At 40.4% G+C, this 10,199-nt stretch overlaps 1 protein-coding gene across 1 annotated transcript in view; it reads left to right on the top strand.

The window, feature by feature from the left end:
• The first annotated feature begins 1,583 nt into the window (after window positions 1-1,583).
• LOC117378605 (teashirt homolog 1-like) overlaps window positions 1,584-10,199 on the top strand; it is a 29,719-nt gene continuing 21,103 nt past the window's right edge. The window contains exons 1-2 of the mRNA XM_033975235.2: window positions 1,584-1,785; window positions 1,883-2,403. Of these exons, the coding sequence (XP_033831126.1) occupies window positions 2,364-2,403 (40 nt within the window). The 5' untranslated portion in view covers window positions 1,584-1,785; window positions 1,883-2,363. The remainder of the gene's footprint in view (window positions 1,786-1,882; window positions 2,404-10,199) is intronic.

Raw genomic sequence — 10,199 nt, 5'->3', positions numbered from 1 at the left:
TGTACATATTATGTGGTCAGTTGTCCCTTCAGAAGATTCTTTCAAAACTGTCAATAAAGAGCCCTGTTTTACGCACAATGATGTTCCACTTCACCATTGTCCATACGTTCAAACGCGTGTGTTTTAACTTATCTGATGTTAAAATATTATGTATAAACATGTAATAATAAGCTGATAATTTAAAGATATTTGGCAGTTATTCCATTCTTAACAGATATCAACCGAAATCATCCCGAGACGCACTATCTCTCGCGCGCGCTCGGAGTGGAAACACGGTGACGTAAGTGCTCTCCATCAATCAGCGCGCGGGTCTGCGTGACAGACAGCGACAGACAGATGTTGGGGCGGTACTTTATTTCTTTCAGCTCGTAATAAGCGACTCCAGACGTGCTCCCCGTGTAGATAATCCGTTTTGAAGACTGCCCGTCGCCCCAGAAATACCCAATAGACAGACGGGAGACAGAGCAGTTTAAGGAGGAGAAGGAGAGAGAGAAAGGTGGATACTTACCGGTGCGCGTGGAGTTTCTAAAAGTTTGTATCCCGATTACAGTGTCGTCTTCTGTCCGTTTTGTGTCCTTGTGGGGAGAATTATGTGATGTAGTCCCATAGTTTTTGTGAGGAAAGTCTGGCCAGTTTTTTGTCGTAAATTTTGTGTAAAAATGAAGGTTAAAGAGTTGCATCAAGCGCCTCGTTTAGGTTAACATTTCATAGCTCGTGCCCTTTATAAACACTTTACGGTGCATAATAGTTAGGATGGAGAGTAGGCTATTAATGGGCGCCTCTTGTGGATTCAGAGCCCCTCCCCTTCCCCAGAAGCCGCTCTAAAAAGGTGGAACGAATCGATCCGCAGTCTCCTTTGTCCCACTAAAGAGGTCACCCCGAAATATCCACGTTTTTGAGAAGTTTCAACCAGAACGCACCCGGTTTGCACCACTCAATAAAGTGCACATGGCTGAACCGAAAATATAGTTTTATCTCACACATAAAGTTAGAATTTCACATAGTAACAAAATAAAATGACTTGACCAGAAGTAAACATTTGGAAATAAGCGCCACTGATCAACTTTTGGTTCAAATGTCAGATGACTAGTAGCCTACGCGTAATTTGTGTAAGCTGTTCGTAACATAAAACATGTTTGGACTAACTCCAATTTGTCAAATGTGAAAAATTATCTCCATACAGCTTGTTTTGTAATCACCAACAGATCAAATGTAATATAGACATGTTATTGTTTTAATACGGAAGGAATTACGCGCAAGTTTCTGCTGCGTATGTTTGTGACACTAATAAATAGGTAATTTGGAAGAAGGAAAAGTTTAACTAATAAACTAAACTTACACCTGCATTCTTTGAAATGTATAAATTGTAAATATGAAGCGATACACTCGTGGGTAGAGCGCACAGAAACAGTTTGGGGGGTGCGCTCTCGTTCACAAACAAGCTGCATTAGTGATGGTGGCGGGGACAGGACGGGACAGCAGCGAATGAAAGACCGGGATGAGGAGCAGATTGACAGGTGGGCTCTGACTGTCAGGGTGACGCTCGCGCGGAGGGGTGGAGTAAAGAGCCCGGGCCGAAGAGAGGCAGCTGCATGTGTCTGTCGATCAGAGAGAGCTGTCTGAACGGAGCGTGCATCTCCAATGTGCGCACACCTCACTGCGGTGCCCCCGAAATCAACAATAATCAACAGAATAGACACACCGGGACTGTGGGAGCTGTTGGGATAGCGGGGCAGGCTCGTGTGTTTTGGGGGAGGAAGTGTCCGTGTCGAAAACAGCGGAGATGTGAGTATTACGGTGATCGCTGTAGGCTTTCTGTTTGAGTGATTGACGTCCACCTAAAGCGACTCAAGTGTCATTCTTTTCTTCTTCCCACGTTTAGAGAGACCTCCACCAGGACAGAGACAACACGACGCACTTCGGAGTCAATACTACTTAGTTTAGCTGCAAAAAAGAGGAATGAGAGACTGTCCAGAAAGCGCGGCGAAGCTCTTCTTGTCGGCGCGGAGCTCGTTCAGCAGCAGCCCGTATCTCTGCCCACTCTCCGGGGCTTTCCGTGTGTTTTCTGCCAGTCAGCCATCGACGAGTTACAACAGAAGTTAACGAAGCACTTCTTGTGATAATAACACGTTTGTACACTAAAATAACGCGACCTAACTAGGATGGACAAACGTGCGTAAAGTGTGCATTTAAAAGAACTTCTTCGCGGGATCTAATTTAGCGACTTTTCTGTTTTTACCACGTTTGAAGAAGTGTGGACGAAACGACACGGATTTGATTTCGCCCGGTCCAGGTTTCCTCCTCTTCCCGTCCACTAATCGTGGTCTTCGCATGAAAAGTCCAGCGGAAAGTCCTGCAGCAGTATGCCGAGGAGAAAGCAGCAAGCGCCGCGGCGGTCATCAGGTAAGCCCCCTCTCACACTCGCCCACGCTAACTTTAGTCCTACGCAGTAGTAATGGGACAAGTTTACGCAGCACACTGGGTTAATGGACCTACTACACGACCTCATATAGCCTTCATGACTACGTAGTAACTACAACACTACTACAGTATATCATTATCAGCAGTGGGTTTAATGTAAGTTACAGATTTTTGGATATTTAAGGCTTTTTCACATTTCCTACTACACTAATAAAAAAGCAGGACCTAACACACAAAATGAACGTGCAGATAATTGTCTTTTTTATCACCGACCAGTGATGGTCATTGGTGTTTCAGGAATGCTCCCACAAATGGGTCACACAAGTACAGTGAGAGTGACACTCCTGAGAGCATTAATTTCATTTAAAGAACTCCAGCCCCCATGTCTAACCAAACTCTATAGCTTCGTCCATATCTTTGAAGCAATAAATAAGTGTTTTTGCTCTTATCTACTTGCGCATGTTTGACTGGCAGTAGTATTGTTTCACTTACATGGCCATGCCTCAATGCCAATTCTGCCTGAGAGAAATAAATGCTGCACTTCTGTTTCAGTGCTTTAAAGCTGATCCTGGACTAGGTGCCAGCATCCAAGTTCTCCAAACAAAGCTCATCTTATCTCATTTCTACAGGCTAGCGTGTTTGATGTGTTAGTGCCAGTGAAAAAACACTCCCATAAAGAAAGAAGTGGCGTATTTTGAGCTTGTGTTCCGCTTTGGGATTGCCATCCCTGATTTGATGCTTGATTGATCGCCTGTCATGTGACTGCCTTTGATCTATTCATTCCTGATAAACATCAGTAAATCATTCAGCATAGAGACACGCATGCGCTGGCAGCTGGACTCACTCAAAGGACAACTTTTCTCTTTTTTTATTTGCCCCCAGCTGAGAAGCAAAAGAAAAGACAAATTGAAAGGAAAAAGTTCTCAAGCAGGGTAAATACTTTGCGATTAATGCCCAAAGGGGGAGGGCCTGGGGGAGTTGGGAGTGCTGGTGCGGAGCGAGATCACACAGAGGATCATCTATTAGGGGCAGCCCTCTAACACCACGGGCTGAAGCTCTAATGGTCACTGCAGGCTCTTGACCTGCCCTTTCACAATCAGGAAGTGTTGGTAAATCCTCATTCATACCATGGACACACTGCTCTTTGTTGTCACAAGTTAAAAGTTTAAGACAACCATAATGCACACTGGAATGACAAGAACAGTGTTTTTGTGTCATGTTTATTATCTTTATTTATTGTCCACCATTTACATGTGAATCTTGGGTCTTAAAAAAATCACATCATACATAGGTTTAAGTTTGTTGTGACAGAATAGCAATAAGTTCAATGCAGTTAACTCTTGTTTGGCAAACTAAACGAATCCCCCTTGTTGCTTGTCTCAATTCTGGCCATACATGCCCTGTCCTCATGCAGTATGGGGGTTGTATGTTTTTGCCTGAATCTATTTGATGTCCCTGTGAGATGTGCGTGATTGACACACATTTCCAAATGACTTGCCTTTGAAGTATGCAGAGTAATGACCAAAGCCGCATAAAACAGCCCCAGAATGCTAAGCAGTCGGTGGAAATGTGAGGTTAAGCAGACTTAATCAAGGTTGTGACGAAAAAGACTTTGAACTCGGTGGGGCTGTAATTTCTAATTGACGTGAGGCTTTAGTGACGGATCTGGAGAAATGTGTTTGAAGAGGCAGAGAGCCGTATCACTGAAATGAATTGTGCCAGTTTAGAGTGTGGACACTGGTGAAACCTTTTACCACAAAGACAGAGCCAAAGTGTGTGATTGTCTGTTCTTCTATCTGCTGGTCATTCAGCTCAGCTCTGAAGTGGCTGATTCTCACATTGCTTTTGGATTTTGCTAATGCTGTTTATACATTTTTTTAATGATAGACTGTCTGTACTAGAGCTGCAGTGAACTAAAGAAATTCCTGATCAACTAAACACATGCCCGGTGTAGGGGAGGGCGATATTCACAATGAGTATGTAATATATTATAATGACAATATTCAGATGAGACAATCCAACAAACATGTCTTTCTATGTATTAGTTAAGGGTGAAATAAACTATTATCTTGATATTAAGCACATTTGAGTGTCCTGAATAAATATAAATATAAATAAAATGTATTGTTAAATGTATTTATTATGTATACATTTGCACATCTTCATCCATATAATCCATGATATTGTTGATATTTCGATATATTACCAACCTCTTGCCATGTGCATCAATAAGTCTATTAGAGGAGGGTGGCATGTGGTGCGAGTTCTCAGTGTAGTCTTTCTATGATCTGACCCAAACTGCACTCACAAAAATCACACAAATGCAACTGTTTATACAACAAAAGTACTACTAAGCGAAATATGTGAAAAGACAGAATACCAGCTAAACATGGGCTTATATGAAATGACAACTGAGGCTGTACATTCTTGTTTTGGTCACACTATTTCATAAAAATCTTCACAAATATGATTGACAAACATGATGACACAATTGCCTTATATTTAGTTGATGTATCAGCTTCTCAGTGATATTACAATCAAACAATCAAATCATATGTACAGCCCTATCTACAAAGACTAAAAAAACAGAACAAAAATGTGTGTTTCTGTCTCCTGTGGTCACCCAGCTCAGCTCTGAAGTGGCCTCATTCTCGTTGCGCTTTTTGAATATTGATTTAATTGTCTGCTTGTGTGACAGACACATACATCACAGGCAGTAATGGTCAATCCGGGCTTGGCAGGCTTTGTCTCTATATTATTTCCACAGCTATTTACGGTATCCAAAAGTTTAACACCTCCTCTGATAGCAATACGTGTGAGCTGCTTCTACCTATAAACCCGTCTATATTTTTCATAACACATTAGCAGATATTTCCACCAGCCTTGATTCGTCACTGAAACAAAGTGTTGCGTGCTCCCTAGTGAGGAAGGTTTCAATGGCTCTTTGTATGCCAGTTGAAATAGGTTTTGTTTCATCAGTCACATTGATGATTTTTAGACCCGGTAATGGCGCTGCTCCCTATCTACTTTATGACCAGTGACAATACATCAGTGTTTTTTGGTTTGGAACGGCATTACTACATCTGTTGGTTTTGGCAGTCGGGTTCAGTGCAGTGCAATTTGAGCAGCACCGGCTTTTGCTGCAGTCATTTGTCGTCATTTTGAGTGTTGTTTTTTTTTGTTCCCTTTCCTCTGACGGAGTTTGTGGCTTTGTGGCGTTTTCTACCTTTGTAATTAATGTAAGGTAAACAATGCAATGATATGATTTATTACAGAAAATGTAAGATGAGGGAAGCACTGAGGCGTGTTAGGTTAGTAATTGTATCTCTTTGCATTGCACATAAGAAGGGACAGTAGGAAACTAAAGATCACAATCATGACTTATTTCTGCCTCCAACTTTAAATTATATTTAAAGTTACTATAAATGAATACTTTGGTTTTATATTTGTTTACTCACATCTCTCTGTTTTATTTAAACTTTTAAATGAATGCATATTTTGACTGATTGTCCTGGTCTACCATAACATTTCTATATTGCATTTACATTTTTACAGTATGCTAATGGCTGCATTTGTTGCCAATAATGTTCTATTTATTTTCAGTATTAGGTGTAGCCATACTGTTTAGAGAGACAATAAATGAATCATGTCTCCAGTCTTGTCACAGTTACTCATACCTGTACAAAAAGTGTTCCCAGGGCCGCCAAACATGTAATATTTTAATACAAAGGTCACATAGTTTTATTAATGGCAACGCAGTAACTCTACCTTTCTCTGGCAGCCACAAATCTCTCACTGTCAGCAGAAATAATGAATATGTCAACTAATCACTCATCTTGTCAGTGAGTTCGCAAAGTTTCCATGTATTTTATAGAAGTTCAAAGGGTCAAATGGCAGAATAGAAAATGTACTGCTTTTGTACACATTTTCTTGGCCATCTGTAAAAGAAGCTATTGTAATGCGTGAATTGCCACAAATCATGAAAATACCAGGTTAGACTGTTAACACATTTCATCTATCGATTACAGGGCATCAACAATTTAGAAAAAGATATATATGTGTATGTTATCCTGAGGAAGTGCTATTGTTGTGGGCTATTTTTTGTCTGCATTCTCAGTTACATTGCATTAGATAAACAACAGCTTTTTGAGATGTGTGATGCCTGTCTTTAATGTCATTATGTGTTTTAGTTTCTCACCTCACCTAGAACAAATAGGATTTAACTCAAATTGTGTTTTATCCCAGCTCCCAAAAACAAGTACAGGACCAAGCAGAGAACAAAAGTTTTGATTATAATACATAGGCAAAACAAAATGAAACCTAGTCTTTTTACTGATCTTAGCCTGACTTTTCAGTTCCCTTTCTATCTCCTGCCTGAATCTCTGGCATATTTGATCCCCTTCTCGTTCCTCACTCTCGTCCTGACAGCAATGGTGTGGGTCATGCGGAAGAGAAGTGATGCTGTGATGCTGTCAAACCTGACTTTTGAAGCTGTGTCTCTTCAAGCCTTCACACAGTAATTAGTATTTCCTTGTCTCTGGTAGAAACATCTGAATATCTCTCCATACGTTGCCATTGCTAATTAGATAAACAATATAAACAGATATTTCTATATGAAATGGATGTGATGCTGCTTAAAATGGTCTTGATGGGTCTATTCACTTAAACGACTTAGTAAGGGTAGAGTGACATTAGACGATTCTTTTACACTGCCACCTTGATGCAAAAGGTAGTCTCTTAATTACAACTTGAAGGCGGTTGAGGGGGAAGTGTTTCTGTGTCGTCTTCTCTTCTTTTTCAATGGCATCGTTAGCCGCGCTCCCTAATTATCCAGGTAGCTGACGGATCAGTGGCAGGGCCCCACAGATTAATGCTGACAAATTCTGCAAAGTGTCAAGTCTGCAAGCTGCCTTTATAGAATAAACTTGATATTAGCCACTTCACGGAGCTCCAACCTCAGTGCGCTTCAGTGTAAAATTGGCAAATTCCTGTGGTTGCACTGATTAAAACATAGTAATGTAGTAAGTGAAGGGGTAGTAGGTGCTTTGAGTGGTGAAAAAGTGTTGAACATGGTGGTGTGTTGCTGGAAAATCTCATTTGGGAATACCTGTCGACTTTTAGTATCAAAGTCACACAGTAGGAGTAGCAGAGTGGTTAGCTCTTCTTTCTTAAAGCAATGCAGTTGTGTGTTGAACTCTATTCTCTACTCTACTTCATTACTAAGAAAAATGCTTGATATTCAATACTGACTTTGATACCAAAACAAAAAAATCTATTCAAAATAATGGTAGTTTCTCCAATTTTTCCATGTGGGATAAATGGATGGATAAATGAGTATCTATTTCTGATACTAGTTTTAGTATCTATTAGTATTTCAGTATTAATTTTTTATGGTAACCCTGGCCCAAAGATTAGCAGTGTTTTCCCCACCCTTATGAAATACTATCTCATGTGTTCATTCTAAACGTAGGGCACACTGTATTCTAAACAGATCAGCCACAACTGAATACCAAATTAACAACTAATGTGTCTTTACTACCACAAAAAGATTATTGCGCACACATTTACTTCACACACTTTTTTTTTATTTTTATTGCCAGTGTCTTATAGTAACAGTATGCTGGTCCCACACTTACCCCCATCAGACGAAGGGCATCTGACACAAACAAGGATCTGCATAATCTATCTTAGACTTGTGATTGAGTTTGATTGGTTTTCAAAAATGATTCAGTATCCAAATGCACATAAATAATTTCTTGTTGTTGTGTTGCGTTATATTTACAGCTCGCAGCAGCTGTCAAACACCCCAGTGATGACTATTAATCCTGTTGGTTTTATCAGACGCTTGTGATCAAGTATTTAACAACATTTGTCAGGAGCTGGCTTGGTCGTATTTGTGTTATTAGCGTATTGTATATGAGCTCTGAACAAGTTTATGTATTTTACTATGCATCAGCAACCCTGCATTTGCGAAGATGGTGAATATTACGGGATGGCGCGATAAGGCAGCATGTGTAAAGTGTCATTAACAGGTGACATTGACTGAAGGAGTCGCTGGATATATTTGCTATCACACACTTGGCTAATCCCGCTATTTCATTTGCATGTAAGAGGGAAATCAAAAGACGCAAACTCGCACAACTGCACGCCCTGTCCTCATCTTCACGGAGGTTAAGTGACAAATGAAGATCGATGACCGCTCTTATGGAAAAGAGAAGGACCAATTGGAAATATGTGGTGAATTAGGTTTGGGGAGTATGTAAAGGGATTGGGTGTAAGAGGTAAAACTATCCCTGGGCTTAATGAGGTTCAGAGGAAGCCGGAAAACCTGGATTTTCACTCAAGCAAAACACAAGGAGCTTTTGATAGAGAAATAAAGAAAACAAGGTCATTCAGACACCAGCGTCCTGCAGTATAGAGTGTATTTCGGCTATATTTTTCCATTGACAAAGATCTCCCCTTGGCCGTGATTCAAAACAGCTGCAAAACAAAAGCACAATGCAGAGAGCGGGGATGTAAAATAATACGAGGATTACAGCTATGAATGAAAGATCGCTCTGATTGCTAATTATTCTGAAGCATTAGTGGGTCCAAATCCGGTGATTGAGCGAAACAGGCTGTGAGGAAAAGGACAAAAGCAAACTGTATTTGACCTGTGTTTACACAATTGGAAACATGCTCTGTTGATGGTTGCAGAGGATTGTGGGAAAATTCAAGCTATATGTGTATCGGCAAAAGCTGAAAATGCAGATATCAAAAATGGCTCTCAAGGCTGCATTCAAGTGATTTTATGACTAATTGAAATGGCTACATACCTAAAATAGATAGAGGTTATGCTAAAATTGTACTGTTAGTAGATTTTATGGGTTGGCTAAATAAATATATTAAAAAGGACATAGCCATGCATCATGCTTTTTGCACATGGCACTCAAGTTTATCTTTTGGCTCTAGGGTTGATATAAATTGATACCACATGTTGATACTAAACTTAGATACTCATTTGAACAAGTATTAGTACTGGAAAAGTACAATGCTGTGTTGAAAATTACATTGTATTGTCCTAAGAAGGAGTGTCTCAAAATTGGTATAGTGTCAAATGTTTGTATCAAAATTTTGTAATAAATAAATACAAAAAATAAATGGTATTGTGACTCTAATATGTTGTTAGGCGTACTTTCTATAAGGTAGGGAAAAAGTTTCAAAGAGAGTCATCTGGACAATCCTTTGGTAACTGTTGTCTTGTCGATTCAAACATTTAACATGGACCAGTCTTGGACAAATGAAGGATTACACTGACTCATGTATAAAGCTGGACAGTATCAGAAAAATATGTGACGCTTTAACTATATGCTAACATCACATCTGGCTAGCATAGGACTTGTGTGAAGTATATCCACATACAGAGGTTCAGAAGACAACAAAGGATGAGATGAGTGTGTGAGAAAACCATATGAAAAGTGACAGGTGAGCAGCACTTCCCTGCAGCAGCTGTGAGCGCCGCCATGGTCCTGACAGGTGTCAATTAAGAATTACAGCCGCAGCCCCTCCAGTCATCTCCCTGTGCCCAGCTGTCTGTCTCTGGGCCTTTTGGAGAAATAACACTTTACCCTTGTCACTGCACTAGTGCTTAGCCACCGTCGCCTTGTGAAATGAGAGCAGGGCTGCCATGCTAATCGATAACCAGTGTATTAGCAATTATTTTGAGCATTGATTTATGGCGGGCTAGTGACTCTGACCGTGGTGTTATTAGTCCCTGATAATATGGGCTGGTGCTGCAC

This window comes from Periophthalmus magnuspinnatus, chromosome 11 (genome assembly GCF_009829125.3).
Source record: "Periophthalmus magnuspinnatus isolate fPerMag1 chromosome 11, fPerMag1.2.pri, whole genome shotgun sequence".
NCBI classification, from domain to species: domain Eukaryota; kingdom Metazoa; phylum Chordata; class Actinopteri; order Gobiiformes; family Gobiidae; genus Periophthalmus; species Periophthalmus magnuspinnatus.
Note: the sequence above shows the minus strand (reverse complement) of the source record. Positions and strands in the feature narration are given on the sequence as shown.